The sequence below is a fragment of the Bubalus bubalis genome, chromosome 2, assembly GCF_019923935.1.
Source record: "Bubalus bubalis isolate 160015118507 breed Murrah chromosome 2, NDDB_SH_1, whole genome shotgun sequence".
NCBI lineage: Eukaryota > Metazoa > Chordata > Mammalia > Artiodactyla > Bovidae > Bubalus > Bubalus bubalis.
In genome coordinates, this window is record NC_059158.1 from 180,332,780 (window position 1) to 180,356,365 (window position 23,586).

Genomic DNA, 23,586 nt, shown 5'->3' on the forward strand with positions numbered 1-23,586 from the left:
GGGTCTGAAGCCCACACGCCCTAGAGCCCAGCGCTTAGCTACACGAGAAGCCACTGCAAGGTGAAACCCGTGCAAACTTGAGCACAGCCCCAGCCTGCCACAACTAGAGCAAAAGCCCAAGAAGCAACGAAGACCCAGCACAGCCAATCAATAAAATCATACATATATATATGTAGACGTTCACCATGGTAAAAATATTAAATGCTAAGACTAAAGGTTTCTTTTAAAGCTTAATTTAAAAAAGTAACCTCAACCAAAGTCACCCAAATAATTCAAGTGAACTAGGATCTGAATCCAAGACACTATTTCTATGGCACAGGCATAAGCTTTAATTTCTAACAATTACTATTTCTGTTTATACTATCCATCCCATTGCTTCAACTAAAATCAAATGTTTATACATAATCATTAACCTTACCCAAGATTAACCTGAAATATCAGAGAACAGTCCTCTAAGAACTAAACCTGAAGACAATATGATACCCTCAGGATCCTCACATTTGTTTTTGTTTCACTGAAGCAATTAACATGAAATGTTTAACCTAACATTTATATAATTTTGTTTAACAGACATTCATATTCAAATTTCTCTAAAGATTTATTTTAAGAGGCAGTAACGGCAATCTAATCATCTTTGCTGAGGCAATCCAAAGAATTTAATTATACTTTTTATTAATTCTACCTAATAATAAGCCTTTTGGACAAATCACTGGAATGGCTAATGAATCCAGTGATTAGATAATCCAGTGATTATTTATTATTATTAATTAGTGATCAGTAGCAAGACTGCATTTAAAAAGTATTAGCCTCCAATTAAAATAAATAAATTTATATTAAAAAAACATGCATTTTAACAAATTCAAAGGCACAAATAGAAAGGCCTTTAAAATTTTAAACGTGCAAAGCTCTTTTCCGGATAGGTTCCTCTTCATTTTTAAGTGCCAGTGAATCTTCAACTCTTAAAATGATATTTTAGGGGATCTAGTTTATAAACCTACATATCAAAGTACCACTTTAGAGAACTGGGTTCTGAAATGTGTACTTGGATGCCAAAATGCATTTTCCTCTAAGAAACATCAAAAATGTGGTTATGTGTGCTATATATTTGGCAAATAAATGCCTGTTTAGTAGATAATGCAACTGAGCTGTAACATTATATTTTTCCCCTACAGAAGCTTGTATTTGGAGTTTTATCCTGATTTAATCTCTACAATGGGTTGGCTAAAATAGTCTTGAGTCATTATTGATATCATCAGTGCTAAACATACTCCCTACTCTGGCTTAATAAGACTAACTGAATCATAGCATTATTAGTACTGTTTCATCAGTGCTTGCTTGTCTAGGTAAGATTTTTCAATAGTTCATTTTTATCTTAAAAAAAAAAAAGAGCTTATTTTTATGTTGATGTTGTTTTGTTTTTAGTGTTTAAGGGGGAAACTCATTCTAGCATGAAGTTTGAAATCTCTGAAGTCACCGAAAAATCAGTATTTTAAATTTATTTCAGTAGTCCTATTAATCATTAATCTTGCAGACTTGAAAGATCAATCTGATAAAGATAAGTTACTCTGTGACCAGAATTATTAGTAAAAGAATCATTAAGTATTTACAGAGCACAATTTATATTGCTGCACTGATCTCAACTTAAAATTATCATCACCACTATAGGTACAGATCCTCTGGAAACATATTTCATTAAATATTTCACTCATTTCAAAGCACTGTTTTATGTACTAAGATAATGCCAATTTAACTATGACATGCCATTGATTACAAAATGCTTCCTTTCAGATGAGAATGTGTATTATATTCCAAATAGTTTACCTTTAATTCTCCAAAAGTTTTCCTTCTTTCCTCCCACTCCATCCACCCACTATTAACAGTAGAACCTTAAGGCCGTGATTGATAACTACCACATGAAATACAAAAGTAAAATATATCACTTTTCAATGGTGTCACTGCTCTTATTAGCAGTGGAGACAAGAAAGGAACTTCTGAAATCACACTACCAGGTACACAAGCTGAAAAACTTGATCCTGCCTTCCATCTCTCTCCCCTAACAATCAAAACAGGCATTTTGAGGTTAGGAAAGCTGGGAGACATTTTTCAACTGAGAACCCAAATTCTAGTTCTGGCTGGTTGACCCTGACCAAATCACTTAACCTGAGAACCTGTTTCTTGATAACAATCTCTGAAGTCTTTCCTAGCTCTGAAATTTCATCACAAAGGGTTGGGATCGCTTTACTATAAAAAGCTATTTATCTCCAAGTAGTTAGAACCAGTATTCAGCTTCAGTGGACAAAAGGCAGCTCTCACTACACTGCCCACAGTCTGCTTCTTTGGTTGGGTTTTGCCTGGACATGGAAGACCTGTCCCATCAGCTCCAGGAATATAACTGGTCCCTTGTCTTCCACCTTCACTTCCTTTCACTGTGACTTGTTTTCAAAAAGCAGCAGTCCACTCTTTCTGACAACATTATCAAAATAAGAGGTGGTACCTGTGCAGACCCTAAGAAAGGTAACAAATAATGCTTAATCAATCTATTTAGTAAGGATTCAGTCCTTCCGCTCAGGTACTTTAATTACCCTTTGGTGATATGATGTAAATAGAAAAATCATAATCTGATCTATGTCTGCAAGGTAACAGGTACCTTCATGACACATTTTTTTTTTTTTTTAACTAGACAACTTTCTAGCTCCAGAGAAAGGAAAGAAGTATTCAGAAGTGCAAAAACTTCACCAGAAAAGAAAAATAGGTCAGGTCAATAGGCATCAGTGACTGGGAACTCTTCAACAGAAAGTAATATGGGACATGATTATTATGAAAGTAAGTTATCCTAAGACACCCATACTTAAAGGTATCTCTGTTTTTATCCAGCTGTCAGTCTGATGAGTCAATGCAACAAAAATGACTGCATAATATTCATGTTATCAGCACATTAACCTGTTGAAGTTCAGAAATAATCTAATCATCACTCTTTACATATTACCAGCATCTGACAGAACCCTCACCCCTCACTCTGACAGCATGTCTACACTTTACACTAACAGACTTCAAAAAAGCAAAATTTGTCTTTCTAGACATCACCATATTGCAGAGTTATGGGGCCAGGGGGTGATGGACGGGTGGACATAAACGAAGCAGCAGGGTGCTGATTAGAAACGCTGCTCTCGTCAACCTCAAAAAAACACAACAGTCAAGATTTTGCCTGCGATATCCCCATTTTTTTCATTTATAACCTGAAAACTTAAATGTGATCAGAGCAATCCCAGTCTATATTAATCTACAGATTGCTCCTTAAAACCCAGTTACTGTAACAGTTCTTTTATGATCTCACCCTTCCCCCTCTACTCACCTATCAGGTTGCTTATTATTCCAGCCCTAAGTACCAGAGGCTCAACTCAAATGGATACCATAGTTTTTCTCCATTGTGTATTTAACGCTTAAGAAACAAACGCCAGCAGACCACAACCTTCACTCAAGACTAACATAGCATTCTACTTGCCTGGCAGGATCACAGATCATAAATGCCTCAGAAATCAATCTGCAGAATAAAGCAAGGACAACACTCAGAAGAACCTTGCCTAGAGCCTAAATAAAAAAAAACCAACCAGCTTTTAGGAGGACACCATGTTCCTCCCTAGAGAGTACAATATGCCACAGAAAGAATTAAAACAGAATATTAAGTCCTCCAGTAAGATATCAAACAAACTGGTCTCATAGTAATAAAACGATCCCTTTACCATGACAACACAAACTTCTGGTAAGTTACCCCAACTCTAACAGCCCACGGCTGGTAATAGTACATTTTTCCACCTACTCAACGCCAGAGGGCAATGCTAAAAACAAAACCATTTTACATGTAAACTCCATTTCAGCAAACCCCCAGGAGCTTAAAGCAGGAAAAAAAAGGTGAGAGTCTAAGCAAATTTACAAAAAGCACGACACAAATACTACCCAGCTATCTCATACTCTGAAAGGAGCAGGGACAACATGAAGAAGATCATACTGTTTTTATGTGATTTTTACCTTTACCTGAAGTTCTCCCTGGAGAGACAGAAACACGACTTTTCCTTGTACGGTTTGACTGCTGGGGTGTTGGGGAATGACGAGTTTTTGGCGGTGGAGTAGCTGGAGGTGATGGCCTATGCCTTCGCCTCGGAGGACTTGCAGAAGGAGATAACCTACGAGTTTTTCGAGGAGGGCTGGATGTCCTCTTTGGAGGCTTCTTTGGCGGTGACCGGGAACGAGATGATGATGATGATGAACTACTCCCAGACAAGGATGCCGATGAACGCCTTCTTCTGTGGAACAAAGTACTCATGTTCATTAACTGCATGCTTAGAGAGAATGACCTTACAGGTATGTATATGTACAGTTTACACAAAAATACAGCTATTTTTATCCAACTTTTGAGTTTATGTAGCTAAGCACATAAATGAGTTTGCTTTTTTAAAAAAGTGTGAAACAAAACCATAACCCAGGATAGGAAACAGCTAGTTCTGAGACTAACTAAATAACTTATTCTGATAAATGCTTCTGTTTGAGAGTTGTCTTTCCCATAGTTATAAAATGTCAAGTGCTATACAACTAACCGGTCTCTTCTCGCCTTAGGAATAATGAGTGTTTTGGAGTCTGCATACAAAATTGGGGTGGCAAAGTATTTTTTCATTTAATAACACAATGTCAAGCAACCTTTTATGTTGCATTAAAAAAAAAGCACAATATTAGGAATTCATTTAGCTACATAAACTTAGAAGCAGGGGACTCTCGAATTCTGCGGCAAAATCTGTGGTTAAGTTCTGTTGCAATTATGTGTACCTGCAGAATTCACCTTTGGCGGAAGAATTCCTGAGAACCTGAAAAAAAGAAACCCTACCTTAAGTGTGAGACAAAAACTGGCTGAAAGGGAATCTTACACAATCTGCAAATTATCTTGACTGCTAAATGGCTTAGTAAGCAATTAAAACACACTGTTTGCAAAACTCCAGTATGAGAAGTAGCTGTTTCCACTAACCTTATACTATAAAGCACCAGCATTACTTTTCTCCTAAGGAGGAACAATCAATTTTAGAAAAGTGGGATGCCTAAAATTGACTGACCATTTACATCTTTAGTCTCTTCACGAATAACATCAATTCCATGATTTCTAGTAGTACTTATAAAAAATGGTCCAAAATATCTGGACAACTCCTCCCTGGAAAAAAATACTGTCTTTTTTGTTCGTTTCTGTCTTATTTTGGCCACATTGCAAGGGTTGTGGAATCTCAGTTCCTCAATCAGAGACTGAACCCAGGCCACATTAGTTAAAGTGCCTAATCCTAACCACTAAACCATCAGAGAACTCCTCCAAAATATCTTCTTTAAAAATATGGGATTCTGGAAAACTTCAGACTACAGAAACAAAACAAAATTACAGAGCTTATTATCTCCAAGTTGATTTGGTTCCTTGAAAAAACTTAAAGAGACTCAAAACACAAAATATTCTGTCCTAAATATAAGCTAATGCACAATAACCAGTTCCTTTTAAAAACAGGTGAAATGCATCGTCAAGAAGGCACAAAACTCTGCTACCAGTACACTACACCTCTACTCAAGGCAGGTGTGGCAATAATCTTTTTGTTTAAAGTGTTTGATCCTAACATTTTACCTTATGCTAATTTAAAAATTATTTTTTAAAAAGAACACCAGTATTGACAAAGTGACTTTTATGCCAAGTCTTTTCAAAAATAGGACCAAACTGCCATTAATGGTTATTATCTATGGAATGAGGCTGTAATTTTCAAATCATTTCATTTCTACTTGAACTGTTTATTGTTAAGTACTCTTATTTCTTTAATATGGAAGAAACATTAAGGTATAATGGATTATTTTAACACTCCAGCATTTTTGCCTGGGAAATCCCATGGTGGGCTACTGTCTACTGGGTTGCAAGAGTTGGACACAACTTAGTGACTGAACAGTAACAAAAGCAGTTTATTGACTCTATAGTCATCTATATTCAGAAGCTAGTGGTAATCAAAAGCCAAAGGGAGAAGGTGGACAATTCCCTTACTTGGTTAAGATTTCCTTGTAGGGTCCAAAAGGGTCAAGATGAACACAGATACCCAAAAAGATGGTGAATGTCTTGTTTTTTTTAATCTTCTAACACTGGATAAGTGTTATCACTCAAAAATAACAGCATTACACCTCAAATGAGGTATCCCTTCATGAGACATTACCTATTATTGCTATGAGTTCTTTTTTTTTCTTTCCTGAAGGGACACTAACTCAAAAGATTAGCCTGGAACAGACACAATGCACTTCTGTACACCTGACAGCTCCACATTTAGAAAAGCCACCCCCCCAAACCCCCAAACCCTCACCGTCTCACTGGAGATCTACTCCTCCTGTGCCTTGGTGGAGGAGGCATTCGTCTCGGCGGGGTTCTTCTTCGAGGAGATGGCCGTCTTCTTGGGCTTGGCCGCCTTCTAGGTGAGTATGATCTGCCACAACAGAATTAGAATCTGAATAAACCATACGCAAGGAATGAATTCCTTAGCATAGTTTTCTCAACAGCTACATTTAAAAAATGGATTTCAAGGGACACAATTTTTTGTGTGGAGATTTTTAACAGAATGTAGACAGTGTCCTCAAATTATCTCTGGAAATCCAAAACATAAACCTGTGCTAAATTAAATTTTCTACTGCTTTGAAATGATTTACCTAACTCTACCTAGGAGGACAACACATAAAAATTCAACATCTATTCAGATCTTAAAGGCACTACTCACCTTGATCGAGATCTATGGCGCCTTCTTGGTCTAGTATGAGAAGGTGAGCGAGAACGTGTCCGGGATCTTGACTTGGAACGTGACCGAGATCTTGGTCGGGTCTTTTCCTTTTCCTTTTTGGAGTTTTTCTCTGGAGAAGGTTCTTTAGGCTCTAGTACTGGTTCAGTCTTGGGAACTTTCAGGATGTCACTGTGGGGTGGGGGTGGGGGGTTGAAAAAAAGCTTATTTTGTGCCTTTTCTACTCAGACTCCTGTCTTAATACAATGATATGAAAAAGTTATTTCTCTCTTTAAAAAGTTTTCAAAATCTATGAAGACATCTAGAAAGATGTATATACATCACTGAAATCCAGTGAACAACTAACAATTTTAATCACATGTATTTTTTAAGAGTGCAAAGGTGTCCATGATATGGGGGATGGGGGGAGCAAGTTACAGTATATAAAATATCTGAAACACCACCACCAGCAGATAGCAGTGGTCACCTTTGGGTCATCTTACTTATACTCTACTATAAAATTTTAATTTCTTTTCAACAATCTAACTTTAAATTTTAAAAACCTGTAAGGAAAACAAGTTTACATTTCTAAATCACAAGTATATTTATTGTCACTTAATAACAGCCTAAAACTGTGATATTTAAAAATGAATTTTTATGTACTTGCCTTGTAGAAGTGGCCTCTTGTACTGAAGGTTCTTTTACTTTCACTGATGGCTCTGGGAGCTCTGGAGTTTTTTCCTTCTTCTCTGGAGCAGGGGAAGGACTCCGGCTTTTGGTTCTGTGACGGGGAGATCGAGAATGACTGCGCTTTCTCTCTCTCCTGACAGGGGAAGATCGTCTTCTAGGGGAAGGAGATCTGGATTTGCGTCTAGGATGAAAGCAATTTTTTTTTTCAGGTTTTTTAAATAATGTGGACCAGGGAAAAGGGTCAAAATAAGTGAGGTTAACCTTTTATGTTACACCATTGTTTACACCTGTGCAATTCCCTATAGATACAAGATATCGTCTCACATTTATTTAATAGGAAAAGGGCTGAGAGAACATCAGAAAAACAAACAAATGAAGGATAACAACATTCTCTAGTGTAACAGTTATGTGTTAATCACTTAGTCATGTCTGACTCTTTGTGACCCCATGAACTGTAGCCCACCAGGCCCCTCTGTCCATGGAATTCTCCAGGAAAGAATACTGGAGTGGACTGCCATTCATCGAATTCTCTAGGCCGGAATGCTGGAGTTGGTAGCCTATCCCTTCTCCAGGGGATCTTCCCGACCCAGGAATCGAACCAGGGTCTCCTGCATTGCAGGTAGATTCTTTACCAACTGAACTATCAGGGACACCCTGTATATAAATCAGATCTAAAAAAGCAGTTTGATCCAGACAGATCCCATCAAAATTCATCAGGTACTCTTGGTATTGCACAAAAAATGACTAGGGCAATTAAAGCAATATACTTTTCAGAAGAGGATGAATGTATCAAACTTGCATAAGAGAGCTTTTTGGGAAGAGAAGCCCCTTTTCCATTTGAAGAGTAGTTTCCCTAACCTGAAATAAGAGAGTACATCTGGTTCACTTCCAATAGTTACCACTATGATTTGTGCATAACTCTAGAACTACCGCTTCCCTGCTAACAGCTTTTCATATCAAGTATATCAATAAAAGGGACAAAGAAATTACCTGCTCTCTTTACTAATTCCAGCCAGCTAATTTATGAAGATATTAGAATCCTAAAAACGGAAAGCCTAATGGAATTCTCACCAGCACAAATACAAAAGTTGAATCATGGATTAAAAAATGGGAACCTAACCATAGTCTCAATGGAAGGAAAAAGAAAGCAAATATCTGTTTTGCATTCAGTACAACCATCTAAGAAAAGTACAATATGAAAGGCTAGTAGGTATAGACCTCTAATTGAAAAAAAAAATTAAGAAAAAAGAATTGGAGTACATTAAAGTAACTCAAAATAATTTAAAGCAATATGAAAGACAAGCCAAGATTTTGATTTAGGAATTAAGGGACTGACTAATTTACCTAGATTTTAGAGAGAATTGTTATAGTCAAATGATGATCTGTCTTAAAAAAAGAAATATCTTAGTCCAGAGGCAAGCCACAGCTCACCATGGAAACTGTATGATGGAAAAATTTCCTGAATTGTACTGTTAGCTTCCTTTTTAAACTGTGTAACTTTCTGGATACAATATTTTAAAACCTACAGTGTTCATAAAACATTAGGTATGCACCATATGTAAAATAGATAGACAATGGGAATTTGCTGTATGATTCAGGGAACTCAAACCAGGGTTCTGTAACAACCTAGAGGGGTGGGAAGGAGGTTCAAGGTGGGGAGGACATATGTGTACCTATGGCTCATTCATGTTGATGTGTGTCAGAAACCAACACAATATTGTAAAGCAATTATTCTTCAATTAAAAATAAATTAACATAAAACCCCCAAAACATCAGGTATGCCGATTGTGCCGTACCTTCTTGGGCTTCGAGACCGCTCCCTTTTTTCTCTGCTGCTTTCTTTTTCTTCTTTATCCCTCTTATCCTTGTCCTCATCTTGCTTTTTCATAGATGCCAACTTTTCTTGTTCAATCTGTAAAGATAAGGTTTTCAAAGTAAACAGTTGACCATTTGAGATTAACGAGCAAACTGAAGACTGTATATCTGATAAAAACCAATGTTATATATAACTGTCTTTCACCACCCCAATTTTAGGTAACTGTCATTTCATCAGTCTCTGTTTTTCAATAAGACTGGTCTTTTTTTCATCCATACTACAGACTGAATAACTCTGATGGCTCAGTGGGTAAAGAATCTGCCTGTAGTGCAGGAGATGTAGGTTTGATCCCTGGGTCAAGAAGATCCCCTGGAGGAGGAAATGGCAACCCACTCCAGTATTCTTGTCTGCAAAATTCATGGACAAGAGGAGCCCAGAGAGTTAGAGTCCATGGGGTCACAAAGAGTTGGACATGACTGAGCACATGGCACTACAGACAAACTTTATGATTGGTACTGAATATTTGCTGAACTAAAGAGAATGGCTGTTGGCTGTTTTCAAGCTTACTAAGAAAAAAGAAATCATTTTCACATTTGTGTTATCCATTCGTGATTTAAAATGTATTGCCCATATGAACAGCTTGTGCTTACCTTTTACACTGTTATTAAAGTTCAATTTTCTTTTAAGCTAAATGCAGCTAAATGTACTATACACACACACACATTTTTAATGTGTGTGTGTATATATATATGGTATGTTTTATAAAATATGCATATACACACAAACATCTATTTTTAATGTTTATTTATATATATATATATAAAATCTACCAAATTATTGGACTCTGGGACAATGACATTTTAAACTCACTGTTGAGGGTGGGGGAGGAATATGACAGTGAGAGAAGTAGAGAACTGAAGTCGAACATTCAAACATATTACGGTAGAGAAAAACATACTGACCCTCGCCAGGACATGTAAAATTTAAAGTGTCTCAGCAGTCTGGATACTACTCTCTCAAGTCAAACATTACAAAAAAAAGTAAGGGTCATTTACCTGTCTCTGTTTTATTTCTTCCTTCTTCAGTTCTAGGAAAGCAGAAGGGATTCCAGCGATGTTTTCTTGTGCACTTAAGAGTAGGGGCCACAGTTCTCCCATAAATTCTCTAGCATTTTTTCCATTCAAAAACCCGGTCAGGTTGATTTGCATCATTTTCGAATCTGGATTCTGCAAAAAGACATGACAGGAAGAAAGACAGGTTACTTCAAAACAAACCAATCAACCAATCTAAAACTCATTTAAATTAGTATTTTTAAGTCTATCATAGGGGCTTAGATACATATATTCTTTACTATTTTAAAAATAGCTTTCCCTAGTAGTTTCTCAGCAATGTAATCTCTAGGACAGATTACCAAATTCTCTCTCTCACTCTACCCAAAAGCCATCAGAGCAGCCTGTTAATCCTTTGTGGATTTCATAAGTATTTTTAGACTATGGCTGTTAGTGGGCCTTACATTTATCGACTTTAAAAACCAACATGGAACATCCACAAATTCTTGCATTTACTAACAAGGAAAGTGCCTGCTTGTCTGGAAACTCTCCCTCATCGAGAAATAGAAAGTATATAAACTGTTCACTTCTAACACTGTAGATAGCTTTCTATAAAATATCTATTGTCCAGTTATGCATGCACTCTGTAACTTTTGAAGACTAAGCTGAATGTTTCACTTCTACATAAGGAAAATCTATTATAACAACACCTCAAGTTCTCAACTGTCCACAAAGGGCTAAGAGGTCATTATTTCTCAGAAATAACTGGGTTTTTAAATGCTAAATCTGTTGGTCAAGCAACAAGGTCCATATAACAAGCACAGCTCAATAGCACAAAGCAAGTACAGATTCCAGGTGTCTTCAGTTTCTTCTTGGAACCTTGGGGGTTTGGAATCGCCAAGTCCCCTGTAGAGAAAGATGTTCCCTTGGCTTGCTTCCGACTCCCTACTGCAACTCAACCACCTTGAGTTTAATGTTATATCATTTATCTAAATTGCAAAAGACGAACAAGCAATAATGAGTACACAACCACAAAAAAAGAAAAGATTGTTTAAAAAAGTTCTAAACTTTAATCTCATGCTCACTATAAGGGGAATACTACCAGATACTTAAGGTTTTTAAATGCACTAAAATACAAATCAGTAAAGCATTTCTCCAATAAAATCTATCTTTAATCATCATTTAAAAAACATTTTCCCATGTTCCTGGTTTTCTAAGTAAAATGCATACATTTTAAAAGAAACATGTTCTTAAAATTAAATACTATTTGCAAATATTCCAAACAAAATGTAATTACCAAATTATGTCTTAAAAATAGAAATACCTTATCAGTTGAAATGCCAACTGTTCTGTCAAAACACAAGGGCGAACTCTTTGGGAAAAGGATTAATGTAAAAGTAAATTCACATTGGTATATTTGCCAAAAGGTTATATGGTGCATCTTACTGTCCTTTGGGTGTCGTGGCATAACAGCAAACTATCTTATAATAAAATTGTTTTTAAACATCAATTCTATTGTCATCTCATAGCTCATGTATGAAGAAAGGAACAATTACATCAACTGGGTCTAACAATACTGTCAATTTATTTTAGTCTGAAGTTTAACTATAATGTAAACAAAAAATTCTGTGCCTAAAATATAATCGCTGACTAGCTGACATGCAGCTACAACTAAAAATTTTAGTTTCTTATTATTTTAAAAACAATATCCAATCAAATCAGAATTGCCCCTCATGCTTCACATAAAAGTCCATCTCATAATAGTATTTTTAAAGAGCAGTGTATAGATTTACCCATTGCTCTTTCCTGTTTGTATTTTTTGTTGTTGTTGTTGTTGATGTTCGGCCACTTTACACAACTCACCTCCAAACACACACTGCATCATCAAGGGAGTTGGGTCAGAGCGACATTGGGACACTCACTCTGCTGTGACCTAATAAGGTGATGGTGCTATACTTCAGACGCAAGGAATAACTTCCATTTTGGTTCAGGCCTTTTAAATCATAAATCACATTATCATTAGAAAATTGCTGTCAAAGTAACTTAACATGTAACAGCAAAATTACAAACAATAAGTTTGATTTTTCACCTGTGTATCTTTCAAAACTATGTACCTTCACTATACTTCCAGCCTTAATAGTTGTTTACAAAGTGAATTCTTTTCACAACAAACATTGTAAAATAACCCTCCTATATTTGTACTCCATAGAAAAATTCAGTTTCCATAGATTCACAAAATTATGTCACATATTCAGAAATAAGAGCCATCTGTATATTATTACCTTCACTTCCAGCTGGTTGAATATAAACTCAATCACAACATCATCTTCAAACCCAAGGATTTCCGTTACTCGTTTTGTTATCCAAGGCTTTATAACCTCCAAATTTACTTTGCTCATGTCCACCTGATAAAAGATGCAAGCAATTATTACTGAGTACAGCTTCACAATCCTGAAAGAAAGCTCACATAAGAATTTTATTTAACCAAGTTCCTTTGCTTATGATTCTTTAGTTTAGCAAGATACAATTTATTAAGAGCTCATTCTTATTTGCTTGTGCCAGTCTCCAAGTGTTTGCTATTGTTGCTAAACGATGGAAAATGTTTAATTATAAATGTTTTCCTAAGTAGTTATGTTACAGTCCAGCTCCAAAACAGCCAAAATGTTTGAATCAACTGTGCTATAAAAGTGCAGAACAGTTTAACCAGAAGAATACCTTTTTTTCTAGGCATTCTGCGAATTTCAGCTGCTTCAGTAGCTTCTTCTGTTTGTTGCTGAACCGATTATCCTGTTCTGCACTTGTTCCCTGTAGGAAGAGAAGCACATTTCAATTAAGAGCTCAAAGTTAAAATCCTATTTTTTATTTGCTAATGATGGCTATGACCTTTACAGTTTTGGAATAGGGTAATCAAGTAAACAGAACTATCATAGCTAATATTCACAGGTACAAAATGTATATTCTTTTCCCAACATAGCTAACATTTTGAAAATTTGACTGTATTTAAAAGTTGCAAAATACATGCTCACTATAACAAGTCAAAAAACAATACACTGAATATAGCATAAACCTAACACCTCCCCCATAACCAAGTTACATTTGATGTATATCTTTTTCACCTCTTTCTATGCTAAGACATTTAAGGTTCTTCTTGGTTTGTTTTTTTAAATGAGAACACACTGAAATATAGTAAATATTAACATCCTTTTTGAATAAAACCATTAAGCTTCATCCTCTTCTGAAAGCCAGTACCATGCTTGCAAAATGATTGTGACAATGCATGTAAACAGCGGGAAAGGAAAAAGAACACCCTGAGACTATGTTGCGTTAGTCACAACATAGTTGGTCACAACTTTTAGAACTTGAGATGCATGAAAAACATAGGAGGTTTACTTTAATAAACTCAATTTCCGTGAAGAAACTGGAAAAATGAGAGCCTTCAAACACTACTTGGACCATCAAGTAATCACTACGAGTTTTGTCATTCCTAACGGCCCAATTAAATACAGAAATAGCTGGCTGTGCTATGAAAACTACCTAATGGTTCACAGAGTTGGCCACTGCCCCTTGGAAAGTGATCAAGAAAATTCTTTTAGGAAGGTAAAGAACGTGGATCAGAACCCCACCTCTGCCACTATGAAAGTCATATGTCCTCAAACTTACTAAACCTCTCCGAGAATATTTCCTTACTTGATAAAATCTATTCAATATATCGCAGGACTGTGTATATCAGAAATTATATACTTAAAGTAACTGGCAGATGGCAGTAGTCCAGCAAATGAAAGCTACTATTTCTATCTTACTACCTGAATGGCCGTGTACTAAAAGAATAACCTTCCTAAAATCTTTTAACTCAGCTCAAATCCAATCAATCCCTCTAAGGAACTGTGGGTAGTATATATTGTACCCTTTTCTTCTAGATTTTTACCAACACTAAAAGCAAACCTCGTTTTTAAATTTATCAACCATCTTGCTCTTTTCCTTTAAGAATTCCTTTCCATGAGAAATGAAAATATCAGAATAGGCTCGTATTTTAAAATATTACATTAACACTACAGGAAATACTCAGGTTTTACTACAAAATACTTTGATAGAATTTGCAGTGTGAAAATTTGATAAACTCAACTGAAACTAACTAACTACAGTACTGTTTGCATAACCTAAAAACAGTCATATAACTGGCTGTGTTGAGTCAAACGCCTGGAATAACACTTCAACATTTAATGAAAAACTAACACATTTAAAGTCAATTTTAAAGAAATTTCAACCCTGGTTCTGAAGTGTCAAAAGCTTTCTTTACTTAAGTCCCGGTCTTACCCTCTTTTAACTTTTCCTTTAAACACACACACACACACAAGCTGCATGCATATTTCATACTCCAGGGAGTGAAAAGAGCCAACCTATATTCTGACTTAGACCAACTGGTCTCTACACGGTCCGTTCAGCATTAAAAAGAACCTGCAAACTCTAGATCTCTTAATGTCACTTGCCAAACCAGGATCTAGATCTCGACTGGGTGCTCATTTCCTACAAAAGTGAAAAAGGGGATGAACAGGCTCCAACACGCGCTCGATAAATTATGGGCCCTGAGGGGTAATTTCGAGGCGGTAACGTCCCAGCTTGCAAGTGATGGGTCCGCAGACCCTTGAGAATCTAAAGGCACCTTTCCTAGAGCAGACTTTCAAAAGAGTAAAACAAACTGGAGAGGTGGGGGGACGGTGAGCGGGAAGGAGAGGAGCAGATCCATTCCATAACCCCGCCTTCATATACGCGCACTTTTTGTTGCGCTCTCTGCCCGCAGAGTCTCGGATTCAAACGTTCTAAACACAAATTATCCGCGTTCCCCTCCCTGAAGAGATATCAAATTGGGCGGGAGCTCCCGCGAACTCTGACCCGGAGCCTTCCCGAAGGCTTAGACCCGGGTTGGGGGCGGGGGTGGGGGGGTGGTTGGCGCCCGCTTTCTCAAGAAAAGCTGCTCAACGTCGCTTCCGGTCCACGTTCTCCTGAAGCGGTACCCCCAAACCCGTCCTCTCCAACACCCTTCTGCAGCCAGTCACCTCAGGATTTCCCTCCGGCCCCCCCCCAAGGACTTCCTCCTCGCGGGCCCACTAGGCCCCAGGGCCCGGCGGGACGCGAGGCTCGGTCTGCAGGCCCCGTCAGGCAGGCCGGGAGGCGAGGTATCGCTCCTTGCCATTCCCGCCGCCATTTTCCGGCGACCGTCGTCGCCGCCGCGTAGGGGGGACGATTCCGGAGGAGGAGACTGCGCAGGGGCGCACCGGTCCCCGCCGCAGGGCAGGGGGGAACGTCCGTTGCCACCGAGGATCCTCAGGATCTTCGAAGCCTCTGCTCGCCGGCTACCCCGTCCTGAGCTTAGGCGTCCTGCCGGGCTTTGCGGATAACCCCCCCACCTCACCCCAGGTCCCCGCGTTCCTACTTACGCGGAAGAATCCCGCGTCCATCTTGCTGCCTCGCTCGGAGATCGCTCCCTATCCCAAGGTGCACCGCGCCGCCGCGACGGAGGGCGGGACCGGCAGGGAAAGCCGAGCGCCGGGACGCAGCGCGCGGCGCTCCACCCGCCCCTCCAGCCGACACGAGGCTGCGCCTGCTCAGTATGGTGAGCGCCCGTCACAGTTGCGCACGCGCGTTTTGTAAGGCGGAGGGGTTGCTACCAGGCTCTGGATCTCTCCATTGGCTGGGCCGTGAGGAGAGCTTCGCGATCTCAGCCAATGGGAGCGTGCGAGAGTCACTGGTTCGCCCTGCCCTGCGAATCCTTTTGTGGTGCTTAAGTAGCCCCGTTTGCCGAGAGTGAATTGACCCATCCTTCTACCCGTAGTGGGGGAGGTGTCCCGCCTTGGGGTTCCATGGAGCGTTTCAAGAAAAAGACTGTTACCTCAGAGTGACGCTAGCGAGGCCGCCGTTGCGCAGAGGAAAAGCCTACGGCCTCCCCTGTCGTTATGAAAGTTGTGATTGTGTTGGTTTTACGAGCTTGCCAGTTACTGACTTCGGCCCTGAAGTAACCAAGCTACGTAGTATCAGTGAAGTTTGCATTCTAGCCCCGCTCCCTCGGCTTGCTCCCGTTTCCGTACAACTCCTTAGCTTTAGGGAGAAGCTGGAACTGTCCTTTAGATGAGTTTCGATTTCGGCTGCCCGGTCCCCACGCTTACGGGCAGGAAGCTGAGGAAAGCTGTGGCCCTGGGGCCTGACGGAGAAGCGGCCGTCTCCAGACTGGAGGCCAGGGCGTCGACCTCGCTGGCCCAGCTCTGCCTCTCCAGCGATCTGCTCCGACTCTGAGGACTCCAGCATCGATGTCTTCTGCTACACTTACTCTAAGCGCGCTCTTTTTCTCTGATAAGCATCTGACCCTTCTCTGACCATCTATTGTCACTCCTCCAACACACACTCGCACCTCCCTTTGCCGCTTTATGTTCACAGCACTCATTTGGAGACTATTCACTCTCACGGCTTTAAACAGCAGCTTCATAGATTTCCACCTGAGATTTCTCGCCCGAATTTCAAACGTGTGTTGGCAACGTCCTCCTGGACGTTTCCACTGGGAAGACATCGCCTACTTAACCTGACCCGGAACTGAGCTGCTTGCTGGTTCCTCTCCCTCTCGAACACCCTCCATTCCGCCAAAAACCGACTCTCTCCTCCCGAAGTCGTCCCTGCCTTGGTTGATGGCAGTTTTGTTTAGTGAGAGACAAACACTGGTGTTGTTCTTGACTCCTCTTCTTCCTATATCCCACTTCCAAACCATCAAGAAACTCACTCTGCTATCATCCTAGTTCAAAACACCATCATCCTCGGCCTGAACTTCTGCCTTGGTCTAACTGGCCTTCCTGCTTCTACCCTTGTCACTCAGCATCTGTTCTGAATATAGGAGTCAGAGTGGCCCCGTTAAAAAACAAAAACGTAGAAGTGTGTCCTAAGCTCAAAAACGAATAGCCCCTCGTATTTCCACCTGACATCCCCTTGTTTCTTTGATCTCATCTTCTAGTACCCTAACAGCTCAATGCTTGAACTTCTTAAGCTAGCTTCTGCCTCAACGTCTTTGCACTGGTTTTAACTTCTGCCTAGAATGTTCTTCCCCCCACATATCTACTTGCAAATGTAAAGATATTTACTCAAGCATCACCTTCTCAATGAGGCTATCATGACTGCCCCATTGGGAATTAGTCACATACTCCCTCTGCATCCATGATACCTCCTAATCTACTTTGGTTTTCCCCTAGCATATATCACGCTCTAGTATTTGTTTACCTATATTTACTGTGTTTATTTTGTTTGTTCCCCACACTAGAATGTAAGCTCCATAAAGTCAAGGTGTCTGTCTTGTTTGTACACTGATGGCACAGAACAGTGTCTGGCACACGTTGATAGCATAGGCTCCATTTTGTTGAATGAACAAAAGCTTTGTCAGAGGGTCAAAGATGGGGAAGTGGCTGGTTTCTACAGTACAAGCCAGTTAACTAGATGGGCCTATGAAATCACAATGCATGTCTTACTGTTCTCTCTGATTCCGATCAGTCATTCTGTTTTATCCTTCCTTCACTGCTTTTGTTCTTTTGCTGCCTATCTTGTAAAAGTTGGTTTTCCTTCTGGTTCTGTCATTGACTCTTTTTCTCAGAAAAAGAAGGTGACCTATCTGTCCTCTCTTGGTTTCGATTACCTTTTTGTCTCTCAAACCTACGTATCGGATATAGGCCTGCCCCAGACCTGTATTTTCAACTTCCTGCTGACATTTGCTTGATGTCTATAGGTAGCTCAAACTGAATTCATCTTCCTTGTACTTGTCTCACCCTCTCTTTTCTTATTAATGAATGAGCACACCTTTCTCCCTGTCATCATTCTCTTCACACTCTACAACCATCAAAACTTGCCTTCTCACCTCAACTTCCTTCTAGCTCCATTGCCTCTTTAGGCAGTCTGGGTTATTGTCTGGCTCACTGCACTAACCTATTGACCATTGTCCCTGCCTTCAGGGTTGATGTCTCCATCTTATATACAGAGTGATTTTCTAAGGTGATAATCTTGATTCTTTTGCTTCCTTGCTTAAAATTCATCAGTGGCTTCTTGGCTGTCCTCCAGATAAAGTCCAAACTAGTTACAGTGACTCACAAAGCCCTTTACGGTTTGTTCACTACTCTCTTCTCCAGACTCATCTCCTGGGTTAATTGGCTCCCTTTCCCCATCTCTCACTTCTAAACTACAACCACACTGAGCTATAGGCTCTAGTCTAACTATGAACAGGTTAGGTTTCAAAAGTCAGTTTTGGGTCTGTATGTTGGTAAGCTAAAACTGACTTAAGTGACTCAAGTGTCACGTCCTCAGATATGCCTTTCCTGATCAGCCTTGTGGAAATTAGCAGAACCCTCTCCACCACCACCACCCCCATCCTACCTTGTTTTATTTTTTCTTTATAGTACATGACTTTATTATCTATTCTGTTTACATGCTTACTGTCTCCCCCCCCCTTTTTTTTTTAAAAAGGAAGCTCTATGAGGGCAAAAATCTTGTCCATCTTGTTCACCATTAAAGCCTTAGTGTCTGGAACAGTATCTAGCACATTCTTGGACATCAGTAAATACTTATTGAATGAATGTATGAGTGAGAGTCTAAGGCTTAGTCACCAAAAACATTTCTACCAATGAGTGAATCTGGTCTTTGAAATATAACCATTGATTCTATAAGGAAAAGTCCACGTTGAAACTTTGCTGAAACTGAGAAGCCTCCACCCTAGAGGTGCAGTGGAGATACTTCTCCACTTGGCAGTGAAGGTATTTACAGACACCATCTCCTGTAAACTCTGATGCTCTGCAGTTGAAAATGGGCCTTAAACCAAGAAACCATCCCCAGGGAGCCACTGTTAGTTCTTTGCTATGCCTGGTCTTTAAGTCCTCAAATTCTGAACTTCAAAAAGCTAATAGGCATCCAGCCTTGGTGCTGATCCTCTAGGCTCCATTTCCTCTATCACTTATTCTCATTGCTTGTTGATTGCTTGTTCACTTGTTGATTGTTCACTTGTTGCCGATTTCCTCTCTCGTCTAGAATCACTCCTACTGAAAATACATTCACTGCTGTGCTCAAAGACACTTTCCAGCACAAAGTGTATCAGATTTTATCCATCAGTCATTTTTATTCAGCTATGAGATTATTTTAGTCTATATAGATTATTTGGTAAATTTCTGTTTTGTTTTGAGAGTGATAAATCTGTTGGGAATAAAGGAAAATAAAAGATTAGTTGAGTGTATCATTAATTAATCAAGCTATCCAATTATAAGATTTGTGGTTGTGTTTGCATATATAAATATCCAATATATGAAACATAGAAATAGCAACCTAGGATTTTCTGAACCTCACACTTTCCTAGTCTAATATTAATAATAAGAGTCACTAGATGGCGATCTACTCTCTCAGGATAACATACCTCTGGCCAGAACTTGACACTAGAAATAAGTGTCTATCACAAAGACACATGGTTTGATTTATTGTTTTTTACTGAGCCTTTACTCTATGCTCAGCATGGTGTTCTTAGATATAAGAGACACAAAGGAAATTTAAGGCAGTCCTCAAAGAGCTTATAATATAGCCAGAAAGATAACAGCAACAGGCAAAGAATACTGTTAATTGTCTGTCTTGCTTTCTAGCCAGAAGAAAGTACCGCCCCCCTCCCCCCACCCCGCCTGGTCCCGACCCCGCCCTGAGATGTTATGTTCAGATGTTGTGTTGGCACATGTTTAACAGAAGGACTTGAAGAACACAAAATATCCATTAGATGGGAAATGAGAAGCCATAGTTGGGAGAATTCTCTTTTTCCATCTGGGTTATCTTGTGTTTCAATGACAGTATCTTTTACATAGGGCTGCAAAATAATAGCATTTCCCGTTTTGCGGGACGTACTATGTCAGTGTGTGTGTTCATATTCCATCATGTCCGACTCCTTGTGACCCCAAGGACTGTAGCCTGCTAGGCTCCTCTATCCATGGAATTCTCCAGGCAAGAATACTGGAGCAGGTTGCCATTTCCTTCTCCAGGGGATCAACCCAACCCAGGGATCAAACTGGCGTCTCCTGAGTGTCCTGCATTGGCAGGCGGATTCTTTATCACTGCACCACCTGGGAAGCCATGTCAGGCTTTATATTAATGCTTTAGACACTTTAGACAATTCAGTCCTCACAATAATACCTAGTAGGTTGTTACGGGCTGAACTGTGTCCTCCCAAAATTCAGTATTAAAAGTCCTAAGCCCGGGTACCTCATAATGTGATTGTATTTGAAGTTAGGGTCTTTAAAGAGATAATTAAGTTAAAATGAGGTCATTAGAGGGGCTTCCCAGGTGGCTCAGTGGGTAAAAAATCCGCCTGCAATGCAGGAGATGTGGGTTTGATCCCTGGGTTGGGAAGATCCCCTGGAGAAGGAAATAGCAACCCATTCCAGTGTTCTTGCCTGGAGAATCCCATGGACAGAGAAGCCTGGCAGGCCACAGTCCAGAGGGTCACAAAGAGTCAGACATGACTGCAGAGACTGAACACCCCATGCATGAGGTCATTAGGTGGGCCTTATACCAATATGGTTGGTGCCCTTATAAGGACATGGACGCTGTAATTATAGAAAGAGGACCATGTGAAGATGCCAAGAGAATGGCTATCTACAACCACAGGAGAGAAGTTTCACTAGAAACCCACCCTGCCAACACCTTGATCTCAGACTTCTAGCCTCCAGAATGAAAGAAAATACATTTCTGTTGTTTAGGGGCTTCCCTGGTGGCTCAGTGGTAAAGAATCTGCCAATGAACCTAACAGTGCAGGAGACATGGGTTCAATCCCTGATCCAAGAAGATCCCACATGCCTTGGAGGAGCTAGCCCCGTGAACCACAACTACTGAGTTTGTGCTCTCGAGCCTGAGAGCCACAACTACTGAGCCTGTGTGTTGCAACTACTGAAGCTGGAGAGCCATAGAGCCTGTGCTCTGCAAAAGGAAAATCCACTGCAATGAGAAGGCCACGCACCACAGCAAGAGAGTAGCCCCTGCTCTTCATAAATAAAGAAGTGGGAAGTGAAGTCGCTCAGTCGTGTCCAACTCTTTGCAACCCCATGGATTGTAGCCTCTCTATCCATGGAATTCTCCAGGCAAGAATACTGGAGTGGGTTGCGATTTCCTTCTCCAGGGGATCTTCCCGACAACAGAAAAACAAAAACAAAGCCCTCACAGCAATGAAGACCCAGTACAGCCAAAAATAAATTAATAAGTATAACTAAAATAATTTCTTAAGAAAAAGATCTACCTTCTAATGTAGGTGAAACCATTTACCACAGATTGAGACTTGAACCCCTGTGCTGAGACTCAAACCTAGCCAAAACCTTTCTTAGGACTCAAACCCAGCCAAAATTCTATTTGGAACTTGAACCCACGTGGCTGGAACTCAAAGTGAAAGTGAAGTCACTCAGTCATGTCCGACTCTTTGCGAGTCCATGGACTGTAGTCCACCAGGCTCCTCTGTCCGTGGAATTTTTCAGGCAAGAGTACTGGAGTGGGTTGCCATTGCCTTTTCCCCGAGCCACCTCAAACCCAGCCAAAACCTTGCTTGGGACTCGAACCCACATGACTGGAACTTGAACCAGCCAAACCCTGCTTGGGAGTCCCAGCCACGTGGGTTCAAGTCCCAAACTGGGTTTTAGCTGGGTTCAAGCCCCAGCACGTGGGTTCAAGTCCCAGTCTGTGATAAACGGTTTCACAGGGGCATGAGTTAGATTCCTGGTCAGGCAACACAGCTGCTGAGCCTGAGTACTCAAGTATGCATGCCACAATTTAGAGAAGGCACACAACGAAGTGTCCCCATGCCAGAAAGAAGATCCCGCCTGCTACAAGTAAGATTGTGCATGCGTGCCAAGTCGATTCAGTCATGTCCACCTCTTTGCGACCTTGTGGACTGTAGCCCACCTGGCTTCTCCAGGCAAGAATACTGGAGTGGGTGACCATGCCCTTCTCCGGGGAATTGAATGCTGGCCTCTTACATCTCCCACATTGGCAGGCAAGTTCTTTACCACTAACACCACCTGGGAAGCCAAGACCTGATGCAGCCAAATAAATAAATTAAATTTTAAAAATTAAATAAATGAATTTCTGTTTGAATCAACAAGTCTGTGTCACTTTGTTGGAACAGCCCTAACAAGCTAATGCGTAGGTATTATCCTCATTCTAGAGATGAGTAAAGTGAGACCTAGGAAGGAGAAGATACTTGCCTAAAATCACACAGCTGACATACAACAAACTCAGGTTCAGCGTTTGGTTTATCTGCTGGGGATTGCAACCACAACATTACAAATGGCTTGACATTCATGTGGGTGTTAAGCAAATGACTGGAGGAGGGAACGTAGACAGACCTTATCCTATTGGTCAGCAAGCAAACAAGTTTGGTCAGTGAAATGCCTCCCGGTCTCACCCAGGTGAGAGGAAGGGGAAGCCAGAGAGGCCTGGATCAACTTCCTTCACCTTCTGGCCCAGAACTCTTCTGGCAGTGGTGACCATAAGTGGTCAGTGACTGAAAATCGTTCTTGATTTCATTTAAAATGAGCAACAAATCCTGTCATTCTAAGAGGTCATTCTTGTTTCTCTTTATCTCCCACACCCAAATTCCTTGACGGGCAGGATCCTTTACACTGTCTTGTAAATGTAGGGCTGGCTAGAGACCAAACACAGGGAAGCGAGTCAGCAAATATAAGTTTGGATCACACGCTTTCACTTTTGATCTTGTGGAATGCCTGAGGGGCTGTGGTGCAGTGACCCACAGGCATTGATAAAGACATTTAGACCAGATGTAGAATGTATGAATTATGAATTGACCCATTTGCTTACATCCCAATGAGGGTCACCATGTCTTATCAATTAATCGAGGTCATTTAACTTACCTGTCAAACCTACAACCAGATGAGTGGGGCTGGTAGAGCCAGCATACGCACTGATCATATCTAGATACCAACCACCACAGTAGGAGTGCCTGTCATTCCTCCACTCTCCTGAGGCCCAGGCAGCAGCTGGAGAAAGAGGAGCTTCCATAATGGCAACCCACTCCAGTATTCTTGCCTGGAAAACCCCATGGATGGAGAAGCCTGGTGGGCTACAGTCCATGGAGTCACAAAGAGTTGGACAGGACTGAGCGACTTCACTTTCACTTTCCATAACTGCAAGGCAACTCATGGACCCAATAGAGGCTAAGATGCTATGGTCTATAACCTCATTCCGAAGAAGTGTGTGTAAATGTAAAGTG

At 40.4% G+C, this 23,586-nt stretch overlaps 1 protein-coding gene across 9 annotated transcripts in view; it reads right to left on the reverse strand.

Moving 5' to 3' along the window:
* The window catches only part of SRRM1 (serine and arginine repetitive matrix 1), a 29,090-nt gene extending 13,167 nt beyond the window's left edge, over positions 1-15,923 (reverse strand). For 4 of the 9 annotated variants that reach the window (XM_044938111.2, XM_025278723.3, XM_044938110.2 and 1 more), the window contains exons 1-9: positions 15,758-15,923; positions 13,038-13,127; positions 12,605-12,727; positions 10,329-10,499; positions 9,254-9,369; positions 7,435-7,638; positions 6,771-6,959; positions 6,363-6,482; positions 4,033-4,301 (exon numbers count right to left, since the gene is read on the reverse strand). In XM_044938111.2, the coding sequence (XP_044794046.1) occupies positions 4,033-4,301; positions 6,363-6,482; positions 6,771-6,959; positions 7,435-7,638; positions 9,254-9,369; positions 10,329-10,499; positions 12,605-12,727; positions 13,038-13,127; positions 15,758-15,778 (1,303 nt within the window). In that variant the 5' untranslated portion in view covers positions 15,779-15,923. Of the gene's footprint in view, positions 1-4,026; positions 4,302-6,362; positions 6,483-6,770; positions 6,960-7,434; positions 7,639-9,253; positions 9,370-10,328; positions 10,500-12,185; positions 12,316-12,604; positions 12,728-13,037; positions 13,128-15,757 lie in introns of those variants that run through there. The other 5 variants (XM_044938109.2, XM_006077986.4, XM_006077988.4 and 2 more) reach the window with 2 other exon arrangements.
* Positions 15,924-23,586: the final 7,663 nt, after the last annotated feature.